Here is an 18,397-nt window from a genome sequence, read left to right on the forward strand (position 1 = left end):
CACAAACATGCCCCTTTGGTGCACATTTTTACTGTCTTGTCGGACACAGTGCAGCCATGACACAAAACTGGCGTAGACACTTTATAAATACATGTGTAAGCAGTTTACACGTTCTTTCTAGTTCAAATACAGAAAACTGATGCAAACACTTTAATAAATGTATTGTGTCATTACAGATAAGGATCTCATCTTTAAGATCAAATAAGGCTTAGGATTTGAAAACTACAGAACCAGAGATACAGGCAGCTAAAGACATCGTTGGAAATGCAAGCTGCAGATAGAGATCCAGTTCCCACCAATTTAACTGCTTGTATGTCCAGTTCTGTGGGTCACTGAACCATTAGCTTGATGGGATCTGAAAAATAAGATTCTTCTTATCTTTAATAGGGGCTTCTGAAGTGATACTCCCCCTGCGGCCAATAGACTTGACTTATCTCATGTAAAATGGGATGAGAAAAGTCATATTTGACTGACTTTGGGGGAGATTTTAAAGGTAAACAGATTAGATTAAGCATTAAAAAGAGAATTTTAGAAATTATAATTCACACCTTGGTTAGTAGTTTAGTGGGGTAAAACCTGGTGTCAGGTTGCTTTCAAGTATAACTACAGGGAATCAGGTGTAATATCTATAATACAGTTAGATGTAAAATGTTCACAGCTGAAGAAGAATTATTTGTTGTATTAATATACATTAATCTATCCAGTTAAATATATACATAGATGTTATAAATAATTAGATGAAATTACACTGAAATGTCACCAGAATTATGCTATAGCGTTAATCTCTTTCCTCTATTGGTAGGGTTTAGCCTTGGCTCATTTTGTATGGATTGCTCCACTCCAAGTGATTCTTTTGATGGGTCTCATCTGGGACTTACTGCAAGCTTCAGCTTTCTGTGGTCTGGGCTTCCTTGTTATCCTGGCATTGTTTCAGGCATGGTTGGGACGCAGGATGATGAAGTATAGGTAAGCTCGTGAAGTCTTTATAGAGTTATTTTAAGGCAGTTTTGGGTGTGTGCTAATTCAGTGCTGAAGTGTCTTACAAATACATGCGACATACTGTATCACCTAACTCAAACACTGGCGCATTCCCAAAGTACAGTAAGCATTTCTGTTGCTCCTTAGCTGATGAATGGCTAAACTCCGTTGAAGTGAGGGACATGTGAATGGAGACCTCTTCCCTCACAGACATCTCACTATATTTAGATCAGTGGTTTGCGGAAGTACTTGTATTGTACTATCAACTGCATACAATATTGATAAGGCTAGATTCACACCTATACGACAGGAAAGCTCCTGATGTATATGCTCAGCATATACATAGACTTATACTGCCAGACAGAGGCATAGATTTTGCCTCCATCTGCAAAATAAGCAAGCTTTGTCTTTCCATTTTGCCTCCCGCTCAGCGTTGTATATGCTTAGCAGAAGCCATTGTAGTCCACTCGGGGAGGAACTCGGTCGATTTGACTGTTCATATAAGGACAGTGACATCATTTGGGAAATCCCCCCCCCCGCATTCACGGGAATGGAGGAAGCACCCGGTGAAGTATCCCAAGGTATGAAGGGGGATATGTTGAGATGTGAATGCCACCTATCATAATAGAAGCCATTGAAACATGCAAATTTGCTATGAAGATAGTACATCAGGAAGTAACATACATTTGTGCCTTTTGGGCCTTACTTTATCTGTCATGTGATCTATGTGTCTTCTGGTGTGATGGAAAACAAATGGAAATGAAGTGAATTCAACCTGAGTATAAATGGTAGATTTGTAGAATCAATATTTTATAATGATAATGTAGATGTTGCTTATAATTTCCTTTCCACCATATTTAATTGTTTATGCTAATGTCTTATAGAGACAGAAGAGCGGGCAAGATCAATGAAAGACTAGTGATCACTTCAGAAATTATTGACAACATACAGTCAGTAAAATCCTACTGTTGGGAAGATGCAATGGAGAAAATAATTCAAACCCTCAGACAGTAAGTGTCTGGTACATATTAACATGATTTTTTTAGTTATAACCAGGCCATACTAAAATATGTTATTCTTATGGTATCAAATGACCTCAACTCCAGTGTAAAGCATTTGTATGTACAGTATATGTGGGTTTCTACATGAATACCTAATATTTCCACTTATTCTGTTCTGTGAGTCATCATATATTGAAAATGTCATACGAATAATACGCTGGCCATGTGACATGGACAGATCAGGACCAAGGCTCAATTAGTGAACAATCATGAAAATACCATTTTTCTTTTTCACTTCACTTCTGTACTCAACAATTTCTCCAGCTATGTTGGACTATATGTAATAACAAGCCAAATTAATTATTATTGCATATTATTTTTAATTAATAAACTATTTTTTTTCTTTATTTTAGTTTGAAATTTTGAAGGCTCAGAACCAATTACTTGTTTTCCAAGAGTTATTACGATATTTTCCGCTAATGATGGTCTTACTTGATTACTTGATTTCTGTAGTCATCTAACTTGTATGTACTGTATATCAATGAAAGCTTGAAACTCACTGCCGGGTTTGTTTCTACACAGGACTGAGCTGAAGCTCACCAGAAAAGCTGCCTATGTGAGATACTTCAACAGCTCAGCCTTTTTCTTTTCTGGATTCTTTGTGGTGTTTCTTTCTATTCTTCCACATTTATTAACTGATGGGATTACTATACGGAAGATCTTCACCACCATCTCATTCTGTATTGTTCTACGTATGACCGTAACACGCCAGTTCCCCTGGGCTGTGCAGACCTGGTACGACTCTCTGGGAGTTATAAATAAAATACAGGTATGCATATCTATTTGCTGAACAATAGGATCAATTCTGGGACAGACATGAAAGATTATAAAATAGAACAATGACCCTTGACATTTACACCACAACATTTGGTATTATTTGCATAGTAATGCAATTTAATATTACTAATGTTTATTTATAGAGCATTATTTCCATGGTGCTATACAATCAGTAAGGGATTCACATACATAACATAATAACAGGAACAAATGCAAGTACAGATACAAAACTACAGTGGTCAGGAGTCAAGTGGATGGAGGTCCCTGCCCATTAGAGCTCACAATCTATTTGTAAGGGTAGATAGAGACATGAGGTGGGGGAGCAGGGATACTCAATTATATAATTCGCTGCCAATATATACATGCTTAGGTGGATGTTTTCCAATTTCCCTTACTATATATAGCAGGGGCATACCTACAGGTGTAGCATCCATAGCAGCTGCTATGGGGTCTGAAGAGTCAGGGTACCTGGTCATCCGACCTGACACACTAAATAATGGAGGATGTGCACCATCATATACACATTATGCTGCACATGTTTCAGCATAATATGTTATAACAATGCATATCTTCTAAACTACACAGCTAAGCCAGTAGCTCAGATGAGAAATGGCGGAGGGGGAAGGGAGAGCAGAACTGAAGGACTAGGAATCTATCAGCTCTACTTTCTGCTGTCTACTTCCCCCCATGTGGTTTACAGCTAATGTGCTGCATCATCATCTGTGGCCTCTGGCACCCCCTGACAGTGAGTATATACATGTGTATACGAAGGTATAAATGTATGTGCGTATATGCTGTATGTGCTATTTTACCATGAAGGCAGCGGCACACAGTCTCCTCTGACCAGTTGTTGTAGAGATGTGTCTGCTGCTAGAACTCTGTCTAGCATTAACCTGGTCTCTAACCTGAGCTGCTGTAACCTGCCATGTTTGAGGCTGGTGACTCGGATGAACTTATCCTCCGCAGCAGAGGTGACTCTTGGTCTTCCTTTCCTGGGGCTGTCCTAATGTGAGCCAGTTTCTTTGTAGCGCTTGATGGATTTTGCAAATGCATTTGGGGACACTTTCAAAGTTTTCCCAATTTTTCGGAGTGACTGATCTTCATTTCTTAAAGTAATGATGGCCACTCATTTTTTCTTTACTTAGCTGCTTTTTTGTAGCCATAATACAAATTCTAATAGTCTATTCAGTATGACTATCAGCCGTGTATCCACCTGACTTCTGCACAACACAACTGATGGTCCCCACCCTATTTGTAAGGCAAGAAATCCCACTTATTAAACCTGACAGGGCACTTGTAATGTGAAAAACCTTTTCAGGCGACTACCTCTTGAAGCTCGCCAAGAGTGTGCAAAGCAGTAATCAAAGCAAAAGGGGGCTACTTTGAAGAACCTAGAATATAAAACATATTGTCAGTTGTTTCACACTTTTTTGTTAAGTATATAATTCCACATGTGTTAATTCATAGTTTTGATGCCTTCAGTGTGAATCCACAATTTGTATAGTCATGAAAATACAGAAAACTCTTTGAATGAAAAGGTGTGTCCAAACTTTTGGTCTGTACAGTACATGTGCAAGAAGTTTGCATGTGAAAGAATGTCCGACAGAAAACTGGCACAAGGGCCCCAGTAAATGTGGGCTTCTGTGTGTGTATAAATGTATATATGTGTGTATAAATGTATAAATGTATATATGTGTGCATAAATTTGTGCATATGATTCTATACATGTATGTATCTATATACAGGTGTGTATCAGTGTAGTGTTCTAGTTGCTCATGGCAATCAATCAGAGCTTAGCTTTAATTTTCCCTTAGCAAAGCTGATCTCTGATTGGTTTCCATGAGCAACTAGAAAGGTTTTGCTCTCAGACAATTCTGTTACATCTCCCCCAACAAATAAGTATAGAAATGTGTGATTGTATAAACATGTGTGTGTACAAATATGTATATATTTTTTAACCAGAAGGGAGGCCCCATGCAGAAGTCTACTATGGGGCCCAGCCTATCCTAGTTACACCCCTGATATATAGAACTGTATTAATCTTTACAAATGTGTGATTATCTGGGATTATGTGTGATCATCTTATTGTATTGTTGTACGTTGACAATTATTTCCATTTATTTGACTAACTAAATTAGATATATTTTAAAATATTTCACAGGACTTCTTACAGAAAGAAGAATTTAAGTCCCTAGAGTACAACCTTACAACCACAGAAGCAGCCATGGAGAATGTAACTGCTTCTTGGGATGAGGTTTGTATCCAGTCTATTTGTGTTTGTATGGTCATACATGCCATTTCATTCTGTTTGTGGCATTGTTTAAAATAAAGTAAATCTACCATGAAATCAAGTATGATAAACCAGGGACACTTACTCATTCTGTAGATCCAGGCATTGTGAATGTGTAAATATTTGTTATACATGGCCTCCTTCCTTCTAAAATCAATTTTAAAAATCAAAAAATTATGCTACTGGGCCAAAAGGGTTTTTGCAGACATTACCAGAGCCCCTCCCTGCTGTAGCTTCACAGGCTGTTACACTGTGCAGGAACACTTCACCCCTCCCACTTGGTCAGATTAAAACAGGCAGAGGGAGGGGGAACTGCTGAGGGAGAACTGCACCGTGTAACAGCATGTGAAGCTACATCACAGAATCCACCGGCTCTGTAAGGTAGTTGTCTGGTTAAAACATAACCTTTATTAACCCCTTACCGACATGTGACATTTTAGTATGTCATATGTCGGCTGCAGGTGTATGGAGAGGCTCACGGGCTGAGCCCTCTCTCTGCAAGGCATATTGCAGCAAACACCCACCGCTAACACCCATGATCAGGTGTTAACTCCTTGATCAGGGAGTGACAATCTAAGGTAATATGGCGGAGCTCATGCACCACCAGCATTTTACCGCTGCTGACAGCTTTGCCGGTGGCGCATGAACTCCGATATATTGCCTTAAATCGTCACTCCCGTAACATCATTTGGGAGTGTTGATCTGTTTCCATGACAACCTTCGTTTTTTTGTAAGACCTGATGCTGTATGATTTCTGGCCATTTGTTACAATGTGCCAGTGGCACATTGTAATAAATGAGTAGTAATTTGTAACAGTAACTATCATATGGCAGTATATGGTAGCATCAGTCAGACAACCTAGGGTTAAAGTACCCTAGGGGTCTGAAAACTTTTAAAATTAAAAAATAAAAAACCCTAAAAATTCAGATCATCTCCCTATCCTTAGAATTGATATAAAAATAAATAAACAGTAAAAATCATAAACATGTTCGGTATTGCTGTGTCCCAAAATGTCTGATCCATCAAAATATAATGGCGGTTATTCCTGGCATTTAACTCCATAACAGAAAATAGTACCCAAACGTCCGAAACACCATTTTTTCACCATTTTTATATAAAGTGGTCAAAAGGCAGTTCAGTCCCCAAAATGGTAGCAATTAAAAAATCATTGCATCTTGAGAACAATGACATGTTACACAGCTCCGTGCACCAAAGGATTAAAAAGTTAATAGCGGCAGAAGATGGTGAAATGAAGCTTTTTTTTGTAAGGATGGTTTAAATTTTTTAAAATGCATTAAAACACATTAAAAACTTTATAAATTTGGTATCCTTGTGATCGTACCGACCCAAAGAATAAAGTAGACATGTCAATTGGGGCGCATAGTAGGAGTGGCTTGCAGAATAGACTGGTGTTTTGGCTATTTACGCTGTAATGATAACAGTAGTGTGAGGACCGAAACAGGTAAGTGATTACTATTTGAGAACACTGAACCCTCACTACACTACGGCCCCTTTCACACTTTTTCACGCGCGTTTTCTGCGCGTGCTTTCGACGCGCAGAACTTGCATTGCACTCTGACCTATTGGAACCAATGGGTCTTTTCAGACTTGCATTTTTTTTCACGCACACACGCGTGTTTTTTTTAACGCGCGTTTAAATCTCGACATGCTCTACTATTGCAAGTCACGCGCGTGAAAAACGCACCATACAAGTCTATGGAGATGCATCAAAAATGCATTGCACTTACAAGTGCAATGCGTTTTATCACGCATCAATTGCCATAGAAAAGATAGATCTCATTCCTGAGTCCATTTCATGCGCATTATCTGCGCGTGAAAAATGCATTGAAATTGTATTGAAATTGCATTGAAAACGTGCATGAAAAACTGAGACACTGACTGACAACTGATTGCACTCTGATGCAAAATGTGCGTTTTTCACTGACCAAACCCTGATCGCACCCTGATCAAACTCTGACGTGATCTGCAACGCAAGTGTGCAAGGGGCCTACCTCTTGTTGCAACCACCTACAGTTAGCCCCTCTTACTGAAATCCGATGCATTTCATACTATTTTGTAGCATGTTCTTATTATATTTAAGAAAGGTTATGTTTTAGCCAGACAACTAACTCTTTTTGCCGAACCAGTGAATTATAAAGCTACTGAGGGGTTCTGGTAATTCCCCCAGTGCTCTTTTAGATCATTAGCAAAATTTTAGAAGTTGATTTTAGAAGGCCATGGATAACAAATATGACAAGATTACCACAATCATGGTGCCTGGATCTATGGAATAAGTGTTCCTGGTTTGATGGCAGATTATATAAATGCAAATATAATTTTACAGACTTGTCTATCCTCTATGTACTCATAAATATTTAATTACAACCTTTAATAGTTTTCATTATCATTACCAGAGATCAGGAGTTGCCATTCAGTGTATTCCTATAGCTGTAATGTAAAAGAATGCTGTAATATAAAGAACATCGAGCAAATGTATAGTACAAGGAAGAAGAGATGAAAATATGGATGCATTTCTTTTTCCAGAAAAAGCTCATGATAAAAAAAATATTAATTTTATTATTTACATACAGGGAATTGGAGAGGCTTTTGGAAAAGCTATGCTTGAAAATGGAGGCAGCACATCTAAGGAAGATCCCAACTTGTTTTTTAGCAACTTCTCATTACATGTCACTCCGGTGCTTTCCAACATCAGTTTTTCTCTTGAAAAGGGGCAACTGCTGGCAGTTGCAGGTTCTACAGGATCTGGAAAGGTATTTTGTGTTATTATGTAATATTAGTTTATTATTTAGCACAGAAAAGCTAACTAACTAACACTGTCATGTCAACATTTGTGGCCTAAGTCAGACATATATGGTATATCTGTTAAATCTGTATAAAAACCATAAATAAGCCTATGTACACTGTACAGGATAAAAGGTTTTCATCATACACATGTAAGCCAGGAATATGCCATTACATCATTCCTTGCCTGCAATCTCACACAAATACACACTACGCTTTCTGAATCTGGATAACCTGTCCATATGTGGTTGGAATTTGTGAGGGAATCAGAGAATCTAGATGAGACCTGTAGCCCTAGGACAGTGATGGCAAACCTTTTAGAGGCTGAGTGCCCAAACAACAACCAAAATTCACTTATTTACCGTGAAGTGCCAACATGGCATTTTAAGCAGCAGCTTATTGTTACCTGTTCTTCCACATCTTTTATTTGTATCGGCCACCCAAGGCCACCAATACAGTTGAAAGAGGGAGGGTGAATTCAGACTATCATTCGTAGCTTCCCTCCAAGGTCTCTCTGTACAGAAAGAATGGTTGGTCCAACAGGATGTTTTTCCCACAGTTCCAAACAGTCAATGAAGTGTCGCTTTAAAATAGAGCTGAGTGCAGCATCCCTTCAGTTGCCTGGGACTGCAGGAAGATTTGGATTTGGTCCTGTTTTGTGAACTCTGTCCTGGAGCGATGGCCTGAGTGCCCACAAAAAGGGCTCCGAGTGCCACCTCTGGCACCCGTGCCATAGGTTCGCCACCACTGCCCTAGGACAAATTCAGGATCTTGGAGCTGCTGAACAAGTGTGCACTAGAGATAACTAAAGAGAAAATGCAGTATTTTGGCAGTAGTATTTGTATTTGTAAAACCTATTGGGGACATTGATAATACGCTGGTACTTATGAGATCTTGTACAACGAAGGGCCCTGCCTGGCACAGGTTTGTGCTATTAACCATTCAGCTTAATTGGTCGCTGGCTGTAGCGAGTGCCCAGGTGTGAGACCGGAATGCCATGTGCCAGCCCATCCTGCGGCCAGCTGCACGCCACTTCACGCTCCTCCACGCCTACTTGGCATTGATATGATGTGAAGGGGAAATAATTGCTATTACTGGTGAACCACTAGTAATTGCGATTATTTTAGGACTTGTGTGCCACAAGTGGTATACAAGTCCTGAAAAATCTCCCCCTTTATGTTTATGAAGAGTTACATAACAACAGGTCAAGAATAAATGCAATATGCATTCATATTTTTTTTTTTCATTTAAAAAGTTTAAAATAAATAATTATAGCAAAAAGTACTATAGTGGAAGTAATGTTTTTTATTAACTGTAATATAGTCTACTGACTATCAACAGGTGAATGTTAAAGATACTAATGTGCTGCAATCTGTTCTGTTCAGTAACTGCATTCCACACCTGTGGCTAGACTCATTTGTGCCTGTATGTGATATGTTACGTTACTATATGTGGCTAGACTCATTTGTGCCTGTATGTGATATGTTACGTTACTATATGACGTCTAGAAATGACACTAGATTGTTTTCTTGAATGATTTATGATTTACAATTATGCTGAAATCTCTGGCTGGCGGTTGACCTCAGAATGAAAAGCAGTGATAAGGCTGGCACTAAACTGACACATTTAACACCTTCCTGCATTTCTCAAGTCATAGCTTTGATCAAGGTTGCAGTCTACTAATTAACCAGAGAATTACAGCAGCTTTCATCATGTGACCGGTAGTCAATCCTCAGATTATCTACTGATGTGACATCTGGGAATATTACATTACATGGTGATACGCAGAGTTATTTGTCACATTGCTAGCCATTGAATGTTGACAAGGGCGGTACTGGGTCTTTCTCACGGTGTATCTCTCTATGTCCTATTTACCTGTTAAGCAATGTGTAGACCTACCACTAAATTTACATTAGAACTTTCTTGTAAAAGGTAAAATCTATGAATTAAATGATCATTTAAAAGCATCCACTTGTTTCATAACACATAGCAAAAATGTAACAGAAATCCAGATTTATACATCGAATAATCCAACTAGTCCACAACAGCTTAAAGGGGTTGTCCGAGTTCTTAAAAAAAAACTCAGGGAGGCCAGGAGGGCGCTGCTTAAAAAAAGTCCTACTTTCCTTCCGGTGCGCTCCGGTATCCGGGTGCCCTGTAAACAAACATGGCCGCCGGTGCAGCGCAGGATTCAGATTCCGGCCGGCCGTGGCCGGGCACGCCTATCTGTCCCTATTCACAGCATTGTGTATGGGGGCTGGAAGGTTGTCGGGTCCGACCAGAAGCTGAGTCCAGCGCTGCACCGACGGCCATGGATACCGGAGGGCACCGGAAGGTAAGTAGGACTTTATTTTTTTAAGCAGCGCCCTCCCGGCCTCGCTGATTTTTTTTTCAATACTCGGACAACCCCTTTAAGGTTTCTTCTCTACGTTTTTGTCATTTTTTACTGACCAAAGTACAGACTGAAATTACCTACAATATTTGAGAAATCTTATATCTAGCAATTCAAACCATATCCACCAAAACCTGTGATTTGAACATTTGTGATGACATTCCAAGGTTTTATCACATAACTGATCTCTATAAAATGGTTGTTTACGTTGGATATGATTATCAAAACATGAGCGACTAGTTTATACTTGTCAGATAATATTAGGTTACTAATATTAATGACTTTTTCCCCTTCATTAGTTCTTTACCAATACGTATATGAATTTGACAGTCTAATTTTTCCAATTGCCTGCCCTTTATAACTTTGACACATTGGGGTGGCATTTTAAATGCCTTGTCCACCACTTTTCTGGTGAACTAGACATGAAATAGTCTCAATTCCTGGAACACAGCCAAGAACTGAGACTTTTTGACAGATTTCCTACCCACCCACCACTTTCTCCATGGCTGTTGATGTCCTGGACCACCATAGTCACTATAGACTACATATGAAATCCCCATAAAAAAACTAACTTGGTGGAGATTTCATTCCATTGGTGGAGAACACCTCTGGATTTAATAAGAGGCTGGAATCTCTTTGCCGGTATGCCGGTTAGCTTCTGTTCTGGCAGATTAAAGCCATATTTGTGTCATATGAAAGAACAATGAACTTAAGAGCGTCTACATAGTTCTACATGTTACCTTTTGCGTGATGCCTCGTTACCAGATCCCCTGGTATTCCTTCATGTTTTGTTCCATTGGAAGGGTTTATAGGCTAACTGCACCTGGACCAAATTTGAAGCATATGTACTGTCAGAGGTGAATTTATTATCATAAGACTTTCTGAAGTCTGTGTAGAGAAAGCATTGACTTAAAGGAAATCTACATGATAAATCAGAGGCACTTAGCCACTATGACAGTCGTAATGTTTTTATATTGGTTTATCCATGCCTCCTTCCTAAACTCAAATTAATCGCTCATATTTTACAAATATTTGACAGCATACTGTCCTCTTATCTACCTTACGATGTTCCGTGGTCAGTATTCCAGATGTATCTTAGAATTCCTACATGTTGACACCTGACTTGCACTTGAAGCTGCCAAGATGAAGCAATCTGTACGAAAGTTATTTTTATAGTATCCTTCTATAGGAAAGAGATACCTTAGGCTCGGGACACACTATAAGGAATCACAGCAGCATGTCTGTAGTTGACATTTTTGCAGGGATTCTGCAATTTTCGGCGGAAGGGAGCTGAAAATATTTGGTTTCTGTCGTGGCTTGAACCTATGAATTTGAAAAGTTAAACCAAGCTGTAAAATCAGCATCTTCTGTGAGCTTTCTTCACACCATTTGGATGGGATTTGTATAAATCCCACCACTATTCTATAACTACAAACTGCTCTTGGTCAGCTCTAGGCAATTTGGTGACTTCAGTGATTATGGGTCATGTGTCCCCAGCCTTACAGGGCCCTCAGATCTTCTCCAGTACCGCCCTCAACATGGGTAATCACTTGAGAAAATGGCCCATATGGCAAACTAAATATGGAAGGTGAACAAAAGAAGGGTTTCCTGTACAGAAGGCACTATATTTTTCTGTTACAGCGGAACGCTCTGACTGCAAGAGCATCACGGTAGGGCAAACATCCTTAAATGACCAAAAGGTGATTAATGTATTCCTTTTATTTTTTACTTAGAGCATTGCAAATGATGCCAATTTTTTCATGTATGTGAAATTTAGTGTACCTGAGAGGGGAGTCATTTGCACAAGGCATTACAGATACACTACTTACAACCACACCTTAAAACATTGGAGCCAGGACATCATGACTAATTATGTCACAAAGTTTGAAGCATGTATTATTTTGTTACTAAAGGTGTTATTATAATTTATGATTGGTCATGTAATTGAACTTTGTTTACATAATAATGAACTGTTCAAGACAGACCGGTAGACTGATAGACAGAAATAAGAAACACAGAAATATAAGCAGTCCCCAACTTAAGGACATCCAACTTACAGACGATCCGTAGTTACAGACAGACTTCTCTGCCCACTATGACCTCTCTTGATGCTTTACTTTAGTCCCAGGCTACAAGGGTCAGCTGTAAGGTATCCATAATAAAGTTAATAATTATTGTTCCCATGACAGTACAAAACTTTAAAAATCAAATTATCACAGAAACGGAAAAAAATTGTCTGGAGCTACAATTCCGACTTACATACAAATTCAACTTAAGAACAAACCTAAAGAATCAATCTTGTATGTAATGTGGTGACTGTATAGAATGATAGATTAGTGTAGATAGGGATATATTTATATGTAGACAGTTGAGTGACATGTGTATCATATATTACTGATTGTGTTTGTGGTGCCTTATATGTGTTATTGCAGACATCTCTTTTAATGATGATTATGGGAGAATTGGAGCCATCATCAGGGAAAATAAAACACAGTGGAAGAATATCATTTTCCCCTCAAGTCTCTTGGATAATGCCTGGAACCATCAAAGAGAACATAGTGTTTGGAGTATCTTATGACCAATACAGATATCTAAGCGTTATTAAAGCCTGCCAGTTGGAAGAGGTCAGCATTTTTTTAATTTTACACTTTGATTGGTATACAATGCTTGGTACAAACAATTAAATTAGTTTTGTTAACCACAAGTTGATAATACATTTCAGAGAAGGTTTATGTTGAATGTAAAATTTTAAATAATGTCCAGCTATATATTGGGGTTATTTATCACCACGTTGTCTGTTTTCTTGTACTACCTTTGGGGATTTTTTTTGTCTCAATTGAGCACCAGCGATGTAATTGAAGCACAGCAGTGGGGCAAACAGGGCCGTCATTTACCCAGAGCCCCATGTCCTAAAGAGCCCCATGCAAGTGGGGATATGTGGCAAAGGATGTATTGCTCTTTTAATACCCTTTGGTTGAATGCCTGGGTGAATATGCTTATCATCTATCTTCTGTCTATATATCTATCATCTTTCTCCTGTCTACTATCTTCTAGCTGCCTATTTAGCCATCTATCAATCATCCTTCTATCTCTCTTCTACTCTATCTATCTATCTATCTATCTATCTATCTATCTATCTATTGATCTTCTATCTCTCTTCTATTGTATCTATCTCTCATATCTATCTTTCTTCTATCATCTGTCTAGCTATGTATATATAGTCTACTTTATATTTATGCATCTATAAATAAATCATCTATCTATAAATCTATATCATCTTTCAATCTACCTATCATCTGTCTATCTCCTGTAAAATTCTCCTACAGTCCCATATTACAGATACCTACCATACTACTGTTTGTAAACTACAAGTTTTATTATAGTTAAGGGCTAAAGGAACCTCTTACTGACTATGACTGTTCCTAAAATTGCTTTATTTTGGGGCCCCATTAGGGGGCAAATAATTGAGATTTTGTGGGTCTGTTAGGGTTCATTTTAATGTGTTTATTAAATGTCGTTGTGAAATAAATTTAGGCTTTAAAATCATATTATAGACTAAAGTCAAAGTGTACTCTAGATGATAAGGCCCCAGTAACAAAAACATAAAAAACAAAATCTTACTCAATAAATTTGTTAAAAAATAATTAAAACCACTTTGAAAAAAAAGAAAACATAGAAGTTTTTGTAACTGCCTTGTTTATCATGAATAGAAAATAACATAGCAAACTATGAAAGGAAAGAGGGAGAATGCTGTTGTGGGCATGGATATGTACCTGTATGTAACAAAAATTATTACATCCATAAAATCATTAGATACTGAGGGGGTTTAGACAAAAGGCTATTACAGAAAACTAGTCCAACAATATTATATATTGTAAATGTGGTCTTTATCATGATGAATTACATATTAACATGAGCTGATCCCTACTTTGTTTTGGAGCATTTTTTTTTTGGAAATGTTCTTAACATAGCTGGGAGGAAACCTGGCATTGAGAAAGCATTCTTCAAGAGAATAAGCTGTTAAGAGTGCGAATGAGCTGCAATATGATGATTTCTTCTATACCATGTGGCTATAAGGAAATAGTATTACTAAGAGGAATACCATGAGAACCTTAGAATACTCTAAATGAATGGCCTATCTTCAGGTTAGGTCATCAATATCAGATTGGTGGAAGTACAACTCCAGCAGTTTAGTGGTCTTTCTGCAGTTCTATTCAGTTCAAATGAATGGAGATGTCACAGGGTGTCAATCCGTTAATCAATGGGGATATTGATCTGCTATTGATGGGAATGGAAGGTCGTATATAGGCAAAACCCTTAGAAAATGCTCTAATGCTTTAACCTATTTAGACACATATAATACTTGTCAGTCAAAAATATTGTTTGCATTGGTCCATTGTTTTGAGTTGATAAAAAAACATGAGTTTTCCTTGGTTTATGCTTAAATTTGTAGATTTTTAATTTGAAACTATTTTGAGTATAGCAATAACAGAAAACTTTTTAACAATATTCTCTGAAATGGAAGAACTTCTTTCATTTTAGTAAGCTGCTAGTTGTTAGAAGCCTGGGGTGTCCTGTAGTGTATTTTGATAAATATTACTCTTTCTGCATTGGTACACTGGGATATTAGTGTTCTCTGAATAGTAGGATTTTGTTTTCTGCAGTATTTTGAAGTACACATTGTCATTCTTGCTGTGCTGTGTGCACTAATGATACAGTTGTGTTATTGTAATAATACAATTGATGTGTCATAACAAACAGCATTACCAGAAACTTACATCTCACATAAAACATAATTCAATTTGTGCTAAGCATCTTGCTGTCGCCAAATCTTCCAGGTTGTGTTTGTATTGGATATCTTTTATTCGTCATGGAATCTATGACGTTACATGAATAGAACGACCAACATCCACAGTTTATACAACATTTCTTATGGAAATATTTTTATGTGTGTGTGTGTACATATATCACTTTTGAATAAATGTACTTTCATCTTTAGACACATCCATGTTTTCAGCCACTGGTGTGGTATAGGGATGGCAGTGGAAACTGATACTAGAACACATCTCAGAAATACATGTTTAGCATCAAACGCATGAGTTTTGGTGTCAATATTCATCCTTTGCTGGACAAAATTAATGCAGTATGCACCAATTTTCTATCCAGATATATCCAGCTATGCATGTCACCACTTGTCTGGTTGATGTATGTGAGTCTAACCTTACACAAAAATATAGAGCTAGCATCAAACAGATTATATTTTATGAATCTATAATTTATTTAAATTCCACAAAAGAACCATTTTGAAGCTTTAGTTACCCCTAAGATGAGGTTTTCAGCACATTTCTTGTGCTGAAAAACTCGGCTTATACTCGAGTCAAGAAAAACAAACAAACCGTGTACTCACCATACGATGCCCCCGGCAGGTCCTCTTCAATACAGCTATGCATCGGCTCCGTGTCCCCGTGCTGTCCGTTGCTGGGATCGTGATGTCAGCTGCTCGCCGATCTTTTACTATGTGCAAGCGGCTGACATCATTGTTCCTGTGACGGAGGCCACAGGGACATGGAGCTGATTCCGGGCTGGGGGCTGGAAGGCTATAGACTACAGGGGCTGACAGACTATACACTACAGGGTCTGGTAGGCTATACACTACAGGGGCTGGCAGGCTATACACTACAGACGGATGGCAGGCTATACACTACAGACGGATGGCAGGCTATACACTACAGAGGGATGGCAGGCTATATACTACAGGGGGCTGGCAGGCTATATACTACAAGGGGCTGACAGGTTATATACTACAGGGGGCTGGCAGGCTACATACTACAGGGGGCTGGCAGGTTATATAATACAGGGGGCTGGCAGGCTATATACTGCAAGGATCTGGCTGACTATATACTACAGGGGGCTGGCAGGCTATATACTACAGGGGGCTGGCAGGCTATATACTACAGGGGACAAGCTGGCTATATACTACAGGGGGCTGACAGGCTACATACTACAGGGGCTGCTGGCTATATACTGCAGGGGGCTGGCAGGCCATGTACTATAAAAAGTAAATCATTATAAATAATAGAATGTAAAATAAACATTGCAGAATATATCACAATGCTAAATTTAAAAAAAAATGACCAACTTACAGTAAGTTCAGTTTCACTGTATGAAAAGAGAACCTTAAAGGGGTTGTCCAGGTTTGAATTATTTATATGGCTGTGGGGGCTTGAAAAATAATAAAATGCATACACTGACCCATATCTCCACTCCCATTCAGCTGTGATGCTGGCCGTCAATGTCTGGTCTGTGTATGTTTACAAAGACCCAAAAGTGCCATTCTGACCACTGCTATGTACCTGCTACATCACTATTTTCAGTGTGCAGCAGACATGGAGCTCTGGTCGGACTGATACCCTTGGTACTCTGTAAACAAACAGAAACCCAACATTGACGACTAGCACTGCTGTTAAAGGGGAGCAGGGGGAGAAGTAAGTATATGTCTTTTATTTTGTTTCCAGCCCAAACAGCCATATATTTAAAAAAAATATCAAACATGGACAATCCATTTAATGTTTATACGTTAACAGAAATTGTTGGCCATTGAACACCTTACCACCTTGAAGTTGTAGTATCTGTATATGTTGAATCAATACTGTTGAACACACAGTAAACTAAAATCTGGTTGCCTCTACGGGAAAGCTAACTAACAAATGTAACAAACATACATATGTAGTCTATAGCAAGATACACTAAATTTATGCTACAGCATTCACCACTGTTCTGAATTTTGTTTCTTCCCAGACTGCCTGTTTATATTAATTATAGAAAAATGCTGCGGAATAGCATTTTCATTGAGAATATAACAATTTACTATTGTTTGTAATGGCTTTAGCCATTCAACAATATGATCATTACTAATGATCATATTGTTGAATGGCTAATATTATGTTTCTATGAAATCACTGGCGGAGATAACAAGGTCTAAACTGTATAAAACCAGTATCATAAATAACAATTTACAACTCTTATCTTACAAACTAAACATGTATTGTGAAACCAATTGTGGAACAGTTAAGGCAGTCCTGGTGTGTAACACTTGTATACTGAGTGCAAATATTTACTATCATTTTTAAAACTTCCGTAAAACTGATCATAAAGCAGATCATTTGCAGTGTGTAAATCCTGGTACTATATTTGTTGAGTATTGGATTAGGGTGAAATATTATTCATTCTCGGTACTGCCACCTTTGCCAGCTCTGCCATCAAATAATGATGCAACTGACAGTGTCAGTAACCTTGTAGTACCTTGTTGTTTCCTATGTGATTTCTTCCTCTAGGCTTCCAATTTTTTATGATGTAGCATACACTGGCATTATGCCACTATTTCAAAATGAACAACACATTATTGTGCAAAACAAACTTTTCCTTTATTATAATAAAGGAAATGCAGAAGCTTGAATCAGGCTACCCTCACACTACCGTGTATAAGTCTCGCGCCGGTCACTTGTCAAGGGCAATAATAGAAGACTACTGAGCCGTAAACTTGGACAGGAATCGGAATTGCTCGCAGTTTTTCAGCATGGACAGTTGGCTCATACACAGTGCCGTGGAAACAACATAAAAACAAAGGCTAGCACACAGCCATAAAAACTGCCGTGTAGCCTTTCAGTGAAACACCTTTTACTTACCTAACACTAGGTACACCAGGACAAGAATGATATCTTTAGTAGCTTTACATGAGCCACATCCAAAAATAAAAATTGATATAAAATCCATGTTTTGTGTGTGCTTACCACTGAATGTATAAAGGCTACTGAATGGCTACTGTTATTAGTGGTACACATCTGCTATAAAGGCAACTATTAGAGCAAAGATTGCCAAACCTGTTGATTTCCATGGCTTACTATCTTTTGCATGTTGAAGGCTCCCAAATCTCCCTTAGTGAGAGAAATAACGGAGAAGGACAGGGAGGAGTCGGGAGCGTAGCAGAGTCAATAACAGTACCGGGGTACCAACAGGAATTCGGAAACACAGCAAAATGCATGGAATACCTTTCTCTGTGGCACTAGGCACAAAAATCTGTCGGGGAATGCTGGAAGA

The 18,397-nt window shown here is 38.4% G+C and overlaps 1 protein-coding gene across 1 annotated transcript in view; it reads left to right on the forward strand.

Moving 5' to 3' along the window:
* CFTR (CF transmembrane conductance regulator) overlaps nucleotides 1-18,397 on the forward strand; it is a 125,712-nt gene that overhangs the window by 32,344 nt on the left and 74,971 nt on the right. Inside the window, exons 6-11 of the mRNA XM_072146962.1 lie at nucleotides 803-966; nucleotides 1,863-1,988; nucleotides 2,562-2,808; nucleotides 4,978-5,070; nucleotides 7,698-7,877; nucleotides 12,733-12,924. Of these exons, the coding sequence (XP_072003063.1) occupies nucleotides 803-966; nucleotides 1,863-1,988; nucleotides 2,562-2,808; nucleotides 4,978-5,070; nucleotides 7,698-7,877; nucleotides 12,733-12,924 (1,002 nt within the window). The remainder of the gene's footprint in view (nucleotides 1-802; nucleotides 967-1,862; nucleotides 1,989-2,561; nucleotides 2,809-4,977; nucleotides 5,071-7,697; nucleotides 7,878-12,732; nucleotides 12,925-18,397) is intronic.

This window comes from Engystomops pustulosus, chromosome 4 (genome assembly GCF_040894005.1).
Source record: "Engystomops pustulosus chromosome 4, aEngPut4.maternal, whole genome shotgun sequence".
In the NCBI taxonomy this organism is placed as follows: Eukaryota; Metazoa; Chordata; class Amphibia; order Anura; family Leptodactylidae; genus Engystomops; species Engystomops pustulosus.